Source organism: Myotis myotis, unplaced genomic scaffold (assembly GCF_014108235.1).
Source record: "Myotis myotis isolate mMyoMyo1 unplaced genomic scaffold, mMyoMyo1.p scaffold_m19_p_7, whole genome shotgun sequence".
NCBI classification, from domain to species: domain Eukaryota; kingdom Metazoa; phylum Chordata; class Mammalia; order Chiroptera; family Vespertilionidae; genus Myotis; species Myotis myotis.
The window spans coordinates 44,983,357-45,003,179 of NW_023416379.1; the positions used below are offsets into that span (position 1 = coordinate 44,983,357).

Below are 19,823 nucleotides of genomic sequence, written 5' to 3' on the forward strand. Positions count from 1 at the left end.
CATGCGTGTAACCGAGTTATTTATTGTCGTATTAATCTCTTACACTGTCCTGTGTTTACTTGTCTTTTGTACTCGGTCATTTCCATAGTTGGATCGTGGCATCTGTAGCCCTTCAAGCATAATCTCCTTTCCCATCCCTCTACCTCTGGGTCAGGCACAGAGGCTTTAAAAGATTTAATGGGAGCAGTTGAGATGTAGTATGAGTCGTAGTTACTGCTCCTATTATTTTACCTCTTACAAGCAGTTTGTTATTTCTGGAAATACTATCATTGCTAGTTACATTTTCTCTACAGAACTGTAAAAGAGAGAGCCATTATAATGTCATATAGGAGAATATATTATTAAATGGGGCACTGGACATCTGCCTTAGATTTCTTTTGAATCAACAGAAAAAAAAACTATGTTAATATGTAAGGTTGATGGTTGACATTTTTTGCATTAAAAAGTATTATTTTTACAGCATATGGAAGCGAAGGTGTGAAAATGAACTTCATAGATCGGATCTTTATTGGTGAATTAACTAGCACCCTCATGTGTGAAGAATGTGCAAATGTAGGTACTTTGAAATTCACTTCAGCATGGACTAGATTACAATCCCAGAATTTTGATTATTTTCTTTCACATATAATCTTCAGCAGTCATTTACTTTTATTTGTGACAGATGACTACATATAATAGTTTTTGAAAATCTTCCTAAAATATATCCTTCACTCTTAGAAAGTAAACATAATCTATAATTTTTAAAAATAAGTGTGTTATTTTATTTTCCTCCCAAGAAACCTGTGAAGTTCTGTTAGGTCATTTTAATATGTTTGAATGTGTAAGCTACTTGTTTAGATGGAAATAAAATAAAGTTCTGTGAAGAGAATAACTATGTTTGTAACTATGCATTGCCTAAAATGTAATTCCAATGGAAATAATTTAATGTAGTAACATAACCCAGGGTGATCTAGCACATTTGATTTAAAGTTTATTTTTATATGACTTGTTGAAGTTTATTTTATTAAGTAGACTTGACTCATCTTTCAATTAGTGATACTTTTTATTTGGTGGAATGGAATGCCATCTGTCCTTTAACAACAATTTAAAGACATATAAATTTTTATAGGCTTTCGGTTCCTTGATAAGGAATACTTCTGAAAGCAGATAACTTAGAGTTTGATGGGTTTACACTTTTGTCAGATTTTCTTGTAAAAGAGAGAGTCTTTATGTACATTTTCCTGTTCCCGATTATGGAGTATTTTTCTATCTTCTCTAGTCTTATTCCATCAGAATTATATATTGTATCTCCTAATCTGTAGCATTGAAGCACGGACTGTGTCAAAGTATTACTTCTGTAGTATATTCTACATAAAAGTTTATTTCTCTCTCACAAGCTAGAGAGTATCTTTTAGAATTACCCTAAAGAATCTACAAAACACAAACTTTCTGCCTTTTTCATATTTTATGTTATGGCACTAATTTCACCAAAAATATGTTTATATCTTTAGTTAATCATTATTATTAAACATCTTATTTAAAAGTTACTTTAAACATTATTGATATTATGATGTTGACAACATAAAATTCAACAGGGTTGCATTTATTAAAGTTTTGGGATATCTTGTTTTGATAAAAGTCATGCTGCTCTACCCAATTAAATTGCTATTTGTTCCAGGAATGTTTTTTAACTTAAAATTTTAAGTTGCCTGGGAAGTCTGATTCCTCTAAGCCTTTACAAAACTATATTGTCTATATTAGAATTCTACCTGAAGTTCTCAATATGTGTTGTTGTTTTTTTAAGATCTCCACGGTGAAAGATCCTTTCATTGATATTTCACTTCCTATTATAGAAGAAAGGGTAAGGAGAAAAAAAACCTTAATTGTTTTGTGAAGGGAATTCATTTTATTTAGACATTTGTTGAGTATGTTATCAGATCTGAGAATCATTATTTTTTATATACAGTAGTTGAGTTTGTATAGTTAATATTGGGATTTGTGTATGCATGCGTAAAGTATGAGATCATTCTTATTCTCAAGGAATTTAAATCCTTATGCTTTATATTTTGAGAGTTAAAGTTAAGGAAATTATATTTCAAATGAGTTAGAAATTTTAAAAAGTAGATTACATCCAGAATTTATTTCCTAAAGAAGTTTTGTGTTATGTACATGTCATTTATTTAGGTTTCAAAGCCTGTACTTTGGGGAAGAATCAATAAATATAGAAGTTTACAGGAGACACAGAATGGCCAATATAGTGGCCCTGTTACTATAGAAAATACTCACCAACCCAGAGCTACCAGGAAGCAGTCTCCATCTAAAGATAAGGTAAGACTATGTGTATTTGGGAGGCATCTTCTTTTTTAAACTTATTATTATGAAAAATTTCAAAAATATTCAGAAGTAGAGAAAATAGTGTGATAAACTTCCATGTAAATAGCTGAACTTTATAGTTATCAGCTCATGGCTAATCAGCTTTTATCTATAGCTTATATTCTCCCCACCTCCCCCCAGATTATTTTGTAATGAATCCCAAATATATCATATATTTCAGTATGTAGATCAAATAGATACTCTTTTAAAATACGTAACCACAGTACCATTATCATTACCTAAAATATTAATAACTTTGTAACAGCACCAGTATCCAGTCATTATTTAAATTTCTGCAACTGTCTCATAAATACTTGTTTTTTGGTTTTGCTTTTTAAAGTCTATTTGAATTCAAGATCTAAAAAAGAGCGATGGAGTGCGGTTGATTGTCATGCCTCTTCAATCTCCGCGCTATTCACACAAGCCCTCCTCTCCGCAAATAGGTTTCTGTTGTTGGTTTCTTGTGTAAAATTTATTTTCATATTAGAACTATTTGTTAGTATATCTTCTATTGGTTATAGTTTATGCAGATTTAGGAAGGGTTTTAGGTGTACGAGAAATACTAGAGTATTTATTTAATAATTGTGGGACATTTAATTACTGGTATTTATTTTTAGTAAGGTCACAAGATTCTTTTCACTAAAAACACTGTCAACTTACAGAATCAGCTAATTCATGGCAGAAAACGTGCAAGGAAATTTTCATCTGGAGAAGATAAAACTGTTGACATGTACCGGAAAAATGGAAACATGGAAGTGAATGGGGATTCTTCTGCATTTGCAAGCATCATGAATACTGAATCGAATCTGGCTGAAAACCCTACCGATGGTAGTGAGAAGGAAGCCAGCCGTTGTGAAAGTGGTGTTGATGCTGACAGTGAGGCTTCAGAACCTGAAAGTGCTTCTAAGCAAACTCTGTTGCCAAGATCCCGTAGTGGATGCTATGTGCACACAAATGGACATCACCATCCATCAGCAAGAGAACTGCCCACCAAGAAGACTGATAGTGGTGTTGAAGGAGTGGCTGAAGCTATTTCTGAACTTCATTTAAGCAGCACTGTAACTGGAGATAGAGATTTTGATGGAGAAAATCGGCCACTAAGTCTTTCAAATAATTTATATTTTTCAGAGGAGAAGCATACGATGTCTCACAGTCCACAAAATGCTTTTCAGACCCTTTCTCAGAGCTATATAACTACTTCTAAAGAATGCTCAATTCAGTCTTGCCTCTACCAGTTTACATCTATGGAGTTATTAATGGGAAATAACAAACTTCTATGTGAGAATTGTACTGAAAAGAAACAGAAGTACCAAAGGGAAACCAGTTCTGCAGGTAAATATTTAGCTTTATTTTTTATTCACAGATTATCTGTTAGCCAGTGACTAGTTGGCATTAGATCCCAAAGAGAAGAACCTAAGAACCTGTCTCTATACTTGAGCTTCTTGAGGGCAGGGATTGTCTTTTTCGTATTTGTATATTTGTACTTCAGCACTGCAGACACTGACTGGGCAGAATGAATGTTCAATAGATTTCTGTTGAAATAAATTAAAGAACAGGAGTATCCATCTCTGCCCTGAAAATGCAAATCCACATAATCTTATTTCAGTGGACTAGCTTCCTGAAATCTTTCCAGAAGAAATTTCCCTAAAACTTAAAATTTTATCATGAGATTAACGATGAACTTAACTTGCTTCCCAAATCCCATTAATCTAATATCTATCTATCTATCTATCTATCTATCTATCTATCTATCTATCTATCTATCTATATATAAAAGCCTAAGCGACTGTTCAACTGGTAGCTATGATGTGCACTGACCACCAGGGAGCAAACACTCCATGCACAGGCATGGAAACATGGAACAGACTGATGAATCTCAGAGGGAAGGGGGGAGGGAGAGGGCAGGAAGAAATTAACCAAAGGTCTTACATGCATACTAGAGGTGCACAAATTTGTGCACTGGTGGGGTCCCTTGGCCTGGCCTGCAGGGATCAGGCCAAAACCAGTAGTCTGACATCCCCTGAGGGGTCCTGGATTGCGAGAGGGTGCAGGCCAGGCTGAGGGACCCCACCGGTGCACGAATCCATGCACCTGGCCTCTAGTGAAGTCATAATCTATACCAGTAGTTCTCAACCTGTGGGTCGCGACCCCTTTGGGGGTCAAATGACCCTTTCACAGGGGTTGCCTAAGACCATTGGAAAACACATATAATTACATATTTTTTTTGATTAATCACTATACTTTAATTATGTTCAATTTGTAACAATGAAATTGGGGGTCACCACAACATGAGGAACTGTATTAAAGGGTCGCAGCATTAGGAAGGTTGAGAACCACCGATCTATACTAACAAAAGGGTGATATGCTAATTAGAGCGGATAGACCGGACGTCTTCTGGACAAAGCCATGGTGGCGGGGGCCAAGGCACAGGTGGTTAGGAGCTATCAGGCCAGCAGGGGAGAGCAGTTAGGGGCAATCAGGTGGGCAGGGGAGCAGTTAGGAGCATCAGGTCGGCAGGGGAGAGCAGTTAGGGGTGATCAGGCCGGCAGGCAGAGGAGTTAGGGGCGATCAGGCAGGCAGGCAGGTGAGTAGTTAGGAGCCAGCGGTCCCTGATTGTGAGAGGGATCCTGAATTGGAGAGGGTGCAGACTGGCCTGAGGGGATACCCCCCCCCCTTCTGAGCACGAATTTTGTGCACTGAGCCTCTAGTAAGACATAAATTTGAAGGTTTTAAATAATTGTGTATTATAAAACTAGCAAGATAATATCTATATTTAGTTGACTGGGAAAAAGGGGGACTTGTCAAGAAATTTTCAGTGTACCTCTAGCCTTGACTAAATGGAGAGAATACTCATTCCTGGTGACTAGTTTCATTCAAAATATAGATTTTATTTTTATTCAGGAATTGTGAGGCCAAAAAATCAGGATATGGTTGTCACTGAGGATACTTTGTTTCTTACAGTTCCCAAGAAGAGAGGGCACATGGGGAAGCACCAGGGTTGGGCAAGAGGCAGGGACAGCCACGGGGAAACTAGGGCAAGCGACTTTATTGTGGTTTCTAAGGGAAGGAGTGGACAAGGTTTGATAAACAGGTTTAAGACTGACTAGTTTTGAATATTTTAGTGGGCTCTGGGTTTTAGGGACTGTTGCTAGTTGTCTAGAACTTGGTCATGATATGATTAGGGCAAGTGGATTGCAGGCTAGGTAAAGGAGGTAGTTGGGGTGTGTATTTTGGATTGGTTGGTTTGCATATGAAAGGCACATTTAATATTCACTAACTCTAGCAATTAGCTCTGGGAGAGGCCCTCCTTCCAATGCAGCAAGGCCCCAGTTGTCAAAGCATCAGAACAAAGATGTGCTTAATACACTAGTAATTAAGAAAATATCTAAATAGGAGAAGGAAGAAATACCAGTTTATATTAACCCAAGTTAAATATGCAATTGGTCATATTCAAATCCTATCACAAGTCCTTTCTAAATCCTATCACAGGTCTTACTGAATGCCCCAGTGGGGGGATGCCCCATGGGGATGATATGACCTCTTCTTTCACCGCAATACACGTTGAGCCTATTTTATCATCTGCAGGTGTGTTTGTGGTGGTCTTTGGCTGGAGGGCATTGTCCTAAGTCACTACTAGTTCATCTTCTTTCCAGCTTCTAAAATTGTGTTGCAAGTGTCACCTCACCTGTTCTTTGTTCATATAAGGGAGTGCCTTTTTAAAAAAATCTTTCATTTTAGTGTTTTTGGAAAGAGTAGAGGTACCCTGTAACCAGAAGTCTAATTTCTCTTTTATTTCCTTTTAAAAAATCTTGTTTTCTGAATTTGCACATAGTATATAATTTGCATACAATAAAACTTATTTTAAGTGTACTAGTACAGTTTAATGAGTTTTGCTAACACATTCAGTCCTGTAACTACCATCAAGCTATAAAACATTTTCATTGCCCCAAAATGTTTTTTTGTGCTCCTTTGCAGTTAATCTCCTCTCCCATTCCCTAATCCCTGCACTCACTAATCTGATTCTTCTCCCTATAGTTTTGCCTTCTCCAGGATATCATAAAAAATGGAATCATATAATATATAGCCTTCTGTCTCTGGCCTCTTTGCCACTTAGCCTGATGCTTTGAGATTCATCCATATAGCTTCACATATTAATAGTTAATTCTGTTTTCTTTTTTAATATTTAAAAAAATGTGATATGATGCTTCTATATAAATGTTGACTATGTTATGTGGTAGATTCCATTAGTATGAAATGGAATCTTGCAAATAAATTTATTATATTTTATACAGAAAAGAAAGCAGAAGGGATTTATACTAATGCCAGGAAGCAGTTGCTTATTTCTGCTGTTCCAGTTATCCTAATACTCCACCTTAAAAGATTCCATCAGGTAAAAGTTCCTTTTGTAGCACTAGAGTCATTTCCATCAGGTGTTTTATAGAGCCCTAAGTCTTGTAAAATACTGTCAAGGATTAGGCACTAATTTCCTGAATTTAAAAATTTGTCATATGGGATTTACTGCTTTTTCAGCCGTAATAGTTTACCAGACTTTTCTAATTAAAATTGTTTAATTCACAATGTTTGAAGATTTAGGTGGTAGGAACCCAAATGTCATGTGTGTGTCAATGGAAAATAAGAATTTTTAAGAACCCTTGGGGGAAAAAAAAAAGGAACACTGAGAAGTAAAGAAATAGCCAAGTGCACACACCTTTCTGAGTTTTCTTGATCCCAGTGAGAGGGCTGTGAGGTCTGGCCATGGCTGACTAGGCCCGAGTACACAAAGGGCTAGTCCAAGGCAGTCTCCATCACTGTAGCACTCTACAGTGAGAGGGAACCTAAATATTTTTAATGTAGCAGATTTTTCTCCTTTTTTGGTGTATTTTTTAAAAATACGTTTTTATTTATTTTAGACAAAGAGGAAGGGAGAGAGAGAGAGAGAAACCTCCATGAGAGAGAAACATCGATCTGCTGCCTCCTACACGCCCCCCCCCCCCCCCCTACTGGGAATCAAGCCCACAACTCAGGCATGTGCCCTGACCTGGAATGGAACCAGTGACCTCTTGGTGCATGGGATGATGCTCAATCCACTGAGCCACATCGGCCAGTCTGTGTGTGTATTTTTAATTCAATGCCTTGACTCATTTTTATTTTTTTTGCATTTGATAAAATGATTTTAACATTTCTCTGGAAGAATGAATAAGTGAAAATACTAAAACATTTTTGCAAAAGTTAGAAGGAGTTTTTAAAATAAAACTATAAGTAAAACATATGGTCAGAATTGTCAAATAAAACATGAGTATAATTTAAAGTTCTTTTGTTATGATAATAAAGTAACAGTTGGGAAGGGGGCTGTATTATTCAGTAAAGGACTTAGGAAAGAAAATAGCTGTTGAAGGAAATAAACGTTTTTAGCTACCCTCTCTATACCATATATCAATACTATTTTCAGATTATTTTTTTTAATTGCATGAAACAAGTTATCAAAAGACTAAAAGAAAATTTAAGTATAAACCTGATCTCTGATTGGGAAGATTTTCTAAGTATAAAACCCAGGAAAGAAATCTCAAGGGAAAAGATTGGAAGCTTTGATCATATACTAGTATATCTGCAACATTTCAGGTGGGCCACAGATGGGCAGGAAGAGATTTTCCTCTACACTTTCATCCTATCCAAAGAAAGATTAGGTTAAGTTCTTGATTTTCTGTAGCCAAGATTCTAGAAACTTAGCAGGAATGAAATGGCCATGGAGAGCAGATGTATCATGTCTCCCTACATCAAAATGCCTAATGGAAGGTGTGTGTCTGTAGTGACCCTGTGTGAGCAAGAGAGGGTCATGCCAGATCTGAGAAGCTAATTGCATGATGTGCCAGTTGTTTTATATATGGTCAGTTTATCCCTATTTAGGAACAACTTACAGAAAGCATTCATGCCCTTAAAGGGAAATATTTACAAACATCTCGGTCCCTTCTTGCTCTCAGGCTAAATGTAATGTTAGCACATTCTTGTTCCTAGAACTGGGAATTTTAGGGAGCAGACTCTTTGTCTCTGTTTCTAGTATTTTATTGTCTCTGAAAGCCTATTTCTCTCTAGTAACTTCAGAGCTGTATAGGAAATCTCCACAACACTGAAAGGCCAGTCTCAAACAGGAGAGAGATCTTTGTCATAAATATGGCAAATGATTAGCATTGTAAATATATAAATAACTCTTAAAAATCAATCGTAAAAATATCAAGACCCTAATAGAAAAATGGTAAAGAACACGAATTGACAGTTCATAGAAAAAGTAAAGATTCCAAGAAAATATGAAGAAAAAGATCCGTCCTTTCCAGCAAAACAAATGCAAAATAAAATGACAGCAGGATTCTTTTTTTAATCTGTTCAAATTGGCCCAGACATGGTCGTGTTAAGGATGCAGTGGGATATAGGCATTTTCTTGTTTCAACAGTAGGGGTGTAAGTTGGACACACCTGGAAAGTAATTTAATAATATAGTTCAAGGATATTAAGGAATGTTTTGAATAAAACATTTTGAACAAAAGTATTACTTTTGACTAAGTAATTCCATTTCTAAGAACCTATTCCAAGGAAATAGAGATATACACAAAAATTTGTATCTTGGTCATTATAGATCATGTCAGCTGTGAGGCCTGGCACAATTGTCCAATATGCAGGATATCGTATTTATATTTTAATGACATGGGGGAAATACTTATGATATTCAGTTAAAAGAAAAATTTTAAAAAGGCAGGAGGCTGCATATGCCCAAATATAAGGCAAGGTATTTTCCAAAAGTCATCCCCTAGAAAAAAAGATTCAGGGTAGTTACTAGATTTATTGGGGTAGATACTATATAAATATACCAATAACTATGTCTACCTGAAACTAATATAATATTGTATGTCCACTGTAAGTTAAAAAAAAGTTTAAAGACGGAAAAGAGATTCATCTTATATTAAAGCCCTTTATAGAGTCTTTCCTATTACGGGGTAGCTTCTCAACAGCAACATGCTATCTGGGGAGGACACATTAGCCTGAAAGGGTCTCAGGCAGTGCTGGTATTGGATGCTTATGGAGGTCATCTGATGAGAAAAAACAAGGCAAAAAAATTGAAAACAGATTAAATAATTACTCCTGGGGCATGACCTCATGATTTCACATCAGATATCAGGTTAAGTCTTCTAAACATCACTTGAAGATGCAAATCAGTAAGTGGGTATATTTTGGTCAAAAAATAAGCTTTTTTTCCTTTAAAATGATGTCCTTGGAGTAAGTCATGAAAGCCTTCCATGAAAGGTTGCATCGGTTAGTTTTTGTCTACTCATATAATTCAGATTTACGCATTTTCTGATTCCAATAGTTTCTATTTGTGGGTTTCCTATCCAATACCTTTGACAGTCTATCAGCTAGTTTTTAATTATCATTAAATAATGCAAAGTGTACATTTTTTCAAGTACTGCCTTTAGCAATTAAAAATAAAGGAGTAGAGCTTATTTGACAACAGGAAGGTTCATTTTGATTTATATAATATATAACATTTTCTTTTATTGATACAGTGATTTAAGTATTCAAATTCAGGCTTTTTGTTTTAATGAATGAATATCACTGAATTTTAAAACGGAAAAGGATCTATTCTAAACCATTTATACGCATTTTCTGCCTTGATGTAGATGAGGTAACCTAGAGTCAAATTAGATGTTAAGTCAGGGCTAGGACACCAGGCCCCTGACTCTTCAGTTGAATATCTTTTCATGATAGCTTATGAAATAGCTTAGTTTTATCACATTGAATTTATTTTTGCCTAGTGTTGAAAAGCCACAGTGAAAGTAATTATTCCCATATTGTTTATAGTAAAAATGCGCATAAAAATATATATTTGCAATAACAGTTCATGAAACCTAATTAAAAAATAAAAATTTAGTCATATATCAATTTTGGACTATTCATTAATCATGTTTTTATAGCTATGAAAAAACTTCTAGGATTCCTCTTTTAGTTTTAATTAACAAACAGTAATTTAGATTGAGTTTGTCACATTAAATTTTTTTTTTTTTTTTTGGTCTTTTTAGGCTGGATCAAGTCTTCGCAAAGTAAACAGACATGTAGATTTTCCACTTATACTTGATTTAGCACCATTCTGTTCTGCTACTTGTAAGGTGTAGTATATTATTAAAATATTTAATTGACTTGCAAATAATATGCTTAAAGTATTCTGTGATTGTTTGCTGTGCCATACTTTTCTTTCTTTTTTAAAAAAACTAAGTTCCTGTTCATGATTACTGGTTAGTAGCCTAGGTTTTGTGGTATATAAGAGAATACTTATTGAACTTAATATTTTTCATATATTGATTAATCAAAACAAAAAATATATATTTTTGACAACAGGATTTTATGATTAGGTAAATCAACAAACACACAAAAAACTTAAATGCAATTTTTCAGTGAATCCAGTTCATCTGTGGAATGTTAGCACTATCTGTCAGTTATTAACACTCAGAATTTGATAATGCGGTAAAAAAAATGAGACTTAACAAGCTCTGTATCAAATTTATAAAAACATATTTTTGAAAGTACCTATTATGGAGAATTTCCAACATAGACAGAAATAGACAAGACAGTACAATGAACCTCTCGCACCCATCACTTAGCCTTAAAACCTCAGATACATGGCCAGTCCTGCCCCATCCACAAACTCATCTAACACCCCTATATTATTTTGAAGCATCATTTCATTCATAAATATTTCACTATGTATTTCTAAAAGATAAGAATCACTCCTCCTTTTTAACATAACCACAATACCACTTTCACACTAAACCAAATAATTTCTTCATATCATCTAGAGTCTATATTTCTAATTATATCATAAGTGAAAAATCTTAAATGAATTCATATCCAACTAAGGACTACACATTATAATTGGATAATGTCTTTTAGTCTCTTTTAATATACAGTTCCTCTCTCCCATCTCTCTCCCCTTCTCTTCCCTCTTCATAATTTATTTGTTGAAGTAGACCATCTTTCATGTAGATTCCCATAATTCAGATTTTAATGATTATCCCTCTGATTTCAGAGAGGAAGGGAGAGGGTGAGAGAGATAGGAACATCAATGATGAGAAAGAATCATTGATTGGCTGCCTCTTGCATGCCCCCCTACTGGGGATCAAGCCTGCAACCCAGGCATGTGCCCTTGACTGGGATCGAACCAGGGACCCTCTAATCCGCAGGCTGATGCTCTATCTACTGAGCCAGACTGGCTAGGGCTATCCTCTTTATTTACTACAAGTAGGCAGTTGGATAGTTGGATCTGTGCTGGGGTCCAACCCCAGCGGGTCCAGGGGTCCCCAAAGGTGTGGATGGAGTTGGCGAAGAAGGAATGACACAGAGACAGCGTTCAGTTGATCAGCAGCCTAGCCAGGATCTCTAGCCAGGATCTCCAGCCAAGTTCTGGTCTGGATCTCCAGAGAGGTTCTGCTTCAGATCTCCAGCCAGGTTCTGTGTCCATGTTCTCTTGCTAGGTTCTCCAGCCAGGTTCAGTCCAGGTTCTCCAGCCAGGTTCAGTCACCAGGTTCTAGTCAGGTTGTCTTGCCCATTTCTGTAGTCAGGTTCAGTCCAGGATCTTTTGCCATGTTCTCTCCAGCGAAGTTCTTCTGTCTCTAGTTCTGAGTAGGTTCTGTGTTCTCTCTTCTGTGTTCTAAGTTCTGTGTTCTGAGTTCTGTGTCTTGCTGTCTTGTTGCATCTGTATTTATACCAGTTGATTCAATCCTATCAATTTCTATTACAAAGGTTAGGGCGTTTCTTATCTTCATTCCAGGGAGTAAAGATTATGTAGCTTAAGCACGATTGTTCGTAGTTAAAGTGGTTAATTACCCGCCTGGCACTTAGTTAAGAGGTTTTATTCCCTCCCTAACTTCAGGGGAAAATCCCTACCTGGGGAAACAACCTTTCTCAGAGAGGAGACCTTGGTTAAAACACATAGTGCCAAGGTGAGCAAACATATTAAGAACAGTATGCCATATATGCCAGGTCCTTTGAAACAGCAAGGATGGACCGGCTCCCGGCAGATCTGGAGAAGCTTGAACAGATTCAGGTTTGATAGTCCTTATTTATTTTTTAATTTTTTTCTGGCAAGTGTATTTCATGGGGAGTGTTTAGTCAGGTGACACAGAATGACAATTGTCTTTTTGTGATAGTGGCCAATGATGCTCAATGTTAGATTCATGAGTTCATTAAGAATTACAGAATGGTGATATTCTAATTTTCTCATTCCTTCTTCATTTATTAACTAGATAACCTCTATATAAAGAGGTATTCCTTTCATCTATTTAGTCATCTTATGGTATAGTTCTTATAGAAAAGACAGGGTTAATGCTCAATTCTTTTCCTGTCTCCCTTTTAAACTAGTTTTCAGAATAATGAATTCACTAGCATTCTCAAACTGTGATCAATTAATTTATCATTATGAGTTCATGGTTTTAAACACATCAGATAAGTCTTAATTTACTACACTTTTCTTTTATTCATGCTCTAATATATTTGTCTAATGTGGCTAATTGTTGGCTACTGAAAGCCACTTCAAATTGGCTTCTGGGTTTTTTTTTACCTGACCCTAGTGGTTCCTCTCTGAATGACTATGCCACCAACTGGATATATTCTTCACTGCTTAATTTTTTTATTTTGATTTTTAGGGACTGTTTTTAAATTCAAAATTCTCAAATTTTGTTTAATAATTACATAAAATATTTACACAGTTCCGAAGTCAATTGTATCAAATGTACAAAGCAAAGTAAATTTAAACAAGTATAGCTTTTCTTCATCTGTCCCATCTGTTTCTTCCCTCCCTTTCTAGATAACCATTGTTAAAAATTATAGTTTATTCTTCTACTAGTTTTTTAAAAAATGTAAGTAGATAGGTATGTATATATGGATTTCTCCTCTTAAGTAATCATAACTTATAATATGTGTCCTTTTTTCTACCTATTCTTACCATTATATTTTGGAGATTATTTCAAAGCAGTATTTAGAGATAGTCTGGTATTCCACTTTTTAAGCAGCATAACACTCTTGTATGGCTGCATCATAGTTTATTCAACCAATCCCCACTTAATGGACATTTGGGCCTATTCCAGTTTTTTGATAATACAAATAATTATGCAGTTAGTCGTGTGGTGCATATCTTTTTACATTTTGCTTATGTACCTATGAGAGAGAATCCTAGAAACAGGATTGATAAATCCAAGAGTATCACATATGTAATTTAGCTTGAAAACATTAAGTATTCCAGCATAGGGGCTGGGCCCCTTTGCATTTCCACCTACAGTGTGTGTAAGGACTCTTCCCCACAGCCCATCCAGCAGAGGATCTTGTGAAGCATTTGCATTTTGTCAGTCTAATATGTGCAGAAAAGCATTTCAGTGTATTTTTAATATGTTATTCTCTTATGTTAAGCAGGATGTACATTTGACTTAATTTCCCTTACAATAGCATTTCACTAAACATTACTAACTTATTTTTGTCTGAAGAATGTAAGTGCGGGAGAGGAAGTTCTCTATGGCCTGTACGGCATAGTGGAACATAGCGGCTCAATGCGAGGAGGCCACTACACTGCATATGTGAAAGTGAGAACGCCCTCCAGGAAGTTATTGGAACAGATCACTGGAAAGAAAAGTGTACCTGGTATGTTATCCTATGTTTATTTTATTCTTAAAAACAAATGAATTTATTCTTCCTTTTCTGGAAGAGGCAAGTTATTTCATGGATGACTTATGTGGATTCACTTTATTAACGTTGCGTGAGAAATACATTTAAGAGTACTAGGTAATCTTAAAGAATCTTAAATATCCTAAGACTGTGCCCTTCTAGGTGCTGTAAAGTGGCACAGTTTTTCAAGGTGTCAAGTCATGTACTGCAGTGAGGTGGCATTTTATTTAATAATAACAAAATTTCTGAAGACACCAGGTCTCAGAATATAGTTGGAGTTGATATTTTGCTAACTTTGCTTATGGATCTGCAAACTAACTTTGTTTTTTGTTTTTTTCTCTTTTAGTGAAAATGATTTTCCTGAAACAATAAATATTTACAAGGCTATCTAATATTTCACTAGATTTTTCAAGTAAAATGATACTATTATTAATGCTTTAAAGAGTTAGTTCATTTAGGAGAAACAGACTTATGCGATAACATCTAGCACTAAATAAATCTAGTTTGTGATGTTGCTTATAATGTAAAGAAAGAGCACACTTATTGTAAAAATTATACTTCTTTTTGTTTTGTTAGGTTTGAAAGAACCGGATAGTGAATCGCCAGGCCAGTGGGTCCATGTCAGTGACACTTATGTGCAGGAGGTTCCAGAATCAAGAGCACTTAGTGCACAAGCGTACCTTCTTTTTTATGAAAGAATATTTTAATTAGTTGTTAATTATTAAGGTTAATGATTATTTGGATCACTTTTATTTAAATGCTGCAATGATAGCTATAATATGCAATGTGCCTTTGTGGTCTATTCTCTCCTGTAGGAATAGCATGTCCCTCAAATGCTCCTGAACATTTTTACCATTTGGGTGAATCCTTTTAAAGTAACTTCAATTTAGTCAGTGCTTTCAAATTTATATTTTTTAAATAAACGTAAACACATGTTTTAAAATGTTTGTCCTGGAACAAAACTAGAATTTACAGTAGTAGAGGAAACTCCTTTATGATGTGGCATATTATTACAAGCATTCAGAAATGATGCTGGCTAAATCAGATCCTTCCTTAAAACTTATCCAGCCCTGACCGGGTGCTCAGTGGGCTGGAGCATCATCCCATACACCACAAGACTGTGGGTTCGATCCCTGTTTGGGGTGCGTACCAGAGGCAGCCGATCAATGTTTATTTCTCTTTCTCTCCCTTTCTCTCTCAATCAATAAAAAACACATTAATAACAAAACGAAACAGTGTTAGCCAAATGGGAGTCACATACCACCTTTCTGATATATATATATGTATCTCTTGTGCCGTCATTTACTTATAATTTTTAACCTTAGTTTTTAACTATAGCCCCGTTTATGTGCTAGTTGTATTTTCTCTAATAAACCTTAAAATAAATATATAACTATTAAAGAAAAATTGTTCATTCCTGTAGCAATTCACTCAAAATCATCTCAGGACTATCCAGTGGTATATGTATGCTGCTGTATGGGAAACATTGCTATCACATACATTTATACAGTTGGCATAGTGATCTTGTCATATTTTGTATGGTTTCAGACATATAAAAAGGTATTGCTGTAACTTCAGTAATATGGATTTGCAATCAATATATTGATTAGCTTATTGCTTTGCTGTTTTGAGAACTAGAAAAATATTGAAATATTTCATCAACATATTATTTGTAACCTACTCATAGTGGAGTTGCAAGTGATTAGGCAAGGTAAAAGTATAATTATAGATAATTGTTACATTCAGAATTGATAAATAGAAGTTGTTAATCCATACGAGACCATAGGATATCTTTGAAATATCAATTACCTAATTAAATTTGTAAATGATAATTATATTCTATTATACTTAACAGGGTAGAAAATACCTGTATAATTCTAGATCAGTAAATACAAATCATGGTATTAGGGTTTTGCGATCACTTTGTATTCAGCAAACATCATTAATAAGTTCAAGTGAGTTTAGCTTTTATTTTAATGGGGCATGAAGTTGGCATTTCTGATTTTCTTTTTAAATAATTAAATAATAGTAAAGATATGATAGTTTTCCCCCTAGAATACAAATTATTAAGCTGTCAAAACTTGGCATGAAAATATTTCTACTGCTTGGCTTAAATTTTAAAAAATAATTGCTATTTTGGTGTCACTTGATTGAGTCAGAATACATAATTGCATGGTTCAAGCATCCTAGTCATTAGTGCCAACAGACGATGCTACAGGAAGGTGCTGGATAAGTGCCTACTCCCAGTTCTCCTTTTGGGAAGTAAGGAAAAGAATAGTGGCTGGAGATCATTGTGGAACTATTTAACCACGACTTTGGTTCTTTTTAATGTGCGAGTATATAACATTATCAGGGTTACCAGTGCTGCCTTTTGATACATGGATGAATGGAATTGTGATAATGTACAAAATGCAGAACTTAAAAAAGTGTCATGGCACAAATTCTATTTTTAAGCTGTTGCAATTTTAATAGTAGTATTTTTCTTGATTTTTAACAGTAAAATGATGGAAAAATATATATGTTAATCTGAAAACTCAGGTTGTTTGTCTTATAAAAGGTAGTTTAAACAGTGTTTAAATTAGTATTTCTGTTTAATTGTAATCCGTTAACATTGAAAACATCAGTAGCAGAGCAGTGCATTTTTTTGAGAAATACTAGTGAAATCTCTATTCATGTCAGCCAACTTGGTAATGACAATTACCATCCACTCCCCCAAATGTAAATATTGTCACCTCATTTTGCTCCTAGAAACGATACTACGAAGAGGCATGTACTTTTCATTGGATGGTCACCTGCTTCTTGTATCATTGATAGAAGAAAGAGAGAGAGAGAGGGAAGCACGAAGGAAGGGAGAGAAGAAAGGGAAGGGAATGAAAGGAAAGGAAGAAAGGGGAGAGGAAAGGAAGGAAGGAGAGAGAGCATTCTTTTCTGTTGCCTTTTGGCTTATCCCTTATGCAGCTAAAGTCAGAGATGGTGAGTGACAGTTAAGGCCCAGAATCAAGGCAAGTGCCTACTCCCTCCTTTCATTGACAGGATGCCAGAAAATGCATCAGTGCTGTATTTATCAAATGGATATTTTAAGCTTTATTCTGAGTACCAGTGAAAACTGATTCTTCGTTCAGTGAGTGATACATTGTAGCTTCAGAACATTACTTCCGTACCGAAGTATTGCAGTTTTTATGCTTAACTTCACATTTATTCATTATGTATATATTTATTGAACATCCACTATGGGTCAAGCACCTCGCTGACACTATTTTAACATGTTTTAAAATGGAGAGACCTATGTAAGTTTTAGACATTATCCCGTAAGTAACATACAAATAGAATACTTTTATTTCCATTTCCATAATGTTAAATGAGCTAATTCTAAAATCTACTTATTTTATGGTCTAGAATTTATGAATGCTTTTCCAGGTCTGTTGATAATGGAATAAATTTAATTTTGAAACCTAAGAATTTTCGAATTATAGCTCTTGTAACAAGACAAAGTATTTTAAGTTACACATGGGTCTGAATTAACATTTTTGTTCTTATTTTGAATATTTCCAAAGCACATTTGTAGGGGTACAAAATTATGAAGCTACTAAAATAACGAGTTTCCAGATGACCTCAGGAAACAGTACAAATAAGTAAGAATGTTTACAGATCTTCAAAACACCAACCATAAGTGCTTGGCCAAATGAATTTAAAAAGTTAAACAGAAATTTTACTAGCTTTACTTAGAAACTGGTTTAGAAGGTATGTCTAATCCCAGTGTTCCCTGTTTTTTCCCTATTTAAAATAAAATTTCGATTGTGCCAATTATGTGAATATTTTTGACATAACCATGTATGTGTCTATATTTAAGATTTTGTCATTTAATATTTTTAAACCTGATGTGAAGACCACCTTTTGGGTGGCTAAAGAGAGTGGTAGATGGTGTCAGTTGATACCTGTTTTATTTTAAATGTGCCAACAGAGCTATTTTGCAATATAATATTTAATAGCTCTTAGCTTGCATGTGATTTTACTCAGTGATTTTATACAATAGCTAAATAAAATTTCCTGAAGATTAAGCTGTATAATGTATCACTTTCATCTAATTTTTGTAGTATAAAATAACATCCTGCCTACTTTCCTTAAATTCATATTCATAATTTATTTATCTGCATGTTACCTGATATATAAGCCTAAACCAAATATGTTATGTGCAATAAAATTGAGCATCTATATATAGTGTATAAAGAAAGACTATTTTTAGATATTTAAAATGTTTTGGTTAATGTGAAAATTCATCAATTCAAATCTATTTAAAAGATAGATAACTATATTTTTAATTTTGAGTAGCATTGGGTAATATATCATTCCTACGGTTTTATTTTTTTTTTTGCAGTGTTTTTAGAAAATAAATAACTTATTGAGTATTATTTTGATGTTCCTGTATAAACATGCATAATAAATATTAAATTCTTATTTACTTTATACTTCAAGATTTGTCCTGGAGTTTTTTGCAGTGCACATTACTGAGTAGAATATTTTATCTATCAACATTGTATTTACTTACTTAGCAAAATTCAAAACATTCTTCATATTTTAGAAATTCATGGTTTCAGAATAAAATATTTTAAATGGGCTACTCTTACTCAGATTTCATTATCTACTAAAGGTGAGTCTTCATCCTTTCAGATGTTTCTGGAAATGTTTGAGTTATTTAGGCAGGATAATTCATTAGGTAATATTTTGTTTAACTGTGTTTAACCTTTTTTGGGTCATATAGCTCTTTGAGATTATGAGGAAAGTTATAGCCCATCTTTCTTTTGCTTAATAATTTAGTATTTATTGAATACCTGCTGTGTAGTAGGCATTGGGGATACGGCACTAAACACAGGATATAGAAATCTCCAAGAAGGGAGGAAACAGACATCCTAAGAAATGAAGAGTAAGGAAAAGATATATCAAATGGCAAATGACATGGAGAAAAATCAAGCAACATTACCCATAGAGCCATATAGGAATTAAGGTCCTGCTATTCCCAAAGGGAAACTATGAGTGTTGGGGGAAGAGGAGGGTTTTAATTTGCAAGCCCTCTCCTGTAGAAGATGGGAAGGAAAATTCTCGGAAAAATATATGCACCAGATTTTTGTATGTAATTTTAGAGGTTCATGAATTCCCTGAAAAATGTATTTTCATACATTTTTAAAGTTGCTCTCAAGCAGAAATATCCAAACTGTTTGTATTCCCATTTGTATGTAGATAGGCTGATTATGCCACAGTGGCAAATTACCAAACATCCCAGTGGCTTAACACAACAAAAGTTTATGTCTCACCCAGGGTCCACTGTGAGTCTTGGCAATTGTAAAGGCAACTATTTTCCAACTGATGACTGTAATCCAGGCTGATTGTGGCTCTATCATTTCAACACCAGGCCTCACACTATGGCAGGGAAAGTGAGTATTAAAATGTCTTGCACCGGCGATTAAATTCTTCATCTTGGAGGTGTCACCAACAACCATTGGGCAGAAGTAGTCACATGTCTCTGCCTAATTGCAAGTAGGGATGGGTAGGAAAGAGTAGGTCTTCCATGGGTTCAGGAAAAAAGTATGGGAAGAGTCACTAAATACTCAGCTCACTCTTCTTTCTATACATGGAACATGGTGACTGTTTTTACGGGATACAGCCCCAGAGTCGCATCCAGCCTGGCCGGTTGCTCAGTGGTTGAGCTTTGACCCTTGAACCAAGAAGTCACAGGTTCGGATCCTGGTCAGGGCACATGCCCAGGTTGCAGGCTCCATT

The 19,823-nt window shown here is 35.0% G+C and overlaps 1 protein-coding gene across 8 annotated transcripts in view; it reads left to right on the forward strand.

Annotated features, from left to right (window-relative positions):
- The window catches only part of USP45 (ubiquitin specific peptidase 45), a 61,246-nt gene extending 42,726 nt beyond the window's left edge, over nt 1-18,520 (forward strand). For 6 of the 8 annotated variants that reach the window (XM_036317146.1, XM_036317149.1, XM_036317147.1 and 3 more), the window contains 8 exons: nt 461-552; nt 1,784-1,840; nt 2,164-2,307; nt 3,015-3,684; nt 6,645-6,742; nt 10,418-10,504; nt 13,871-14,024; nt 14,625-18,520. In XM_036317146.1, the coding sequence (XP_036173039.1) occupies nt 461-552; nt 1,784-1,840; nt 2,164-2,307; nt 3,015-3,684; nt 6,645-6,742; nt 10,418-10,504; nt 13,871-14,024; nt 14,625-14,755 (1,433 nt within the window). In that variant the 3' untranslated portion in view covers nt 14,756-18,520. Of the gene's footprint in view, nt 1-460; nt 553-1,783; nt 1,841-2,163; nt 2,308-3,014; nt 3,685-6,644; nt 6,743-10,417; nt 10,505-13,870; nt 14,025-14,624 lie in introns of those variants that run through there. The other 2 variants (XM_036317148.1, XM_036317150.1) reach the window with 2 other exon arrangements.
- Nucleotides 18,521-19,823: the final 1,303 nt, after the last annotated feature.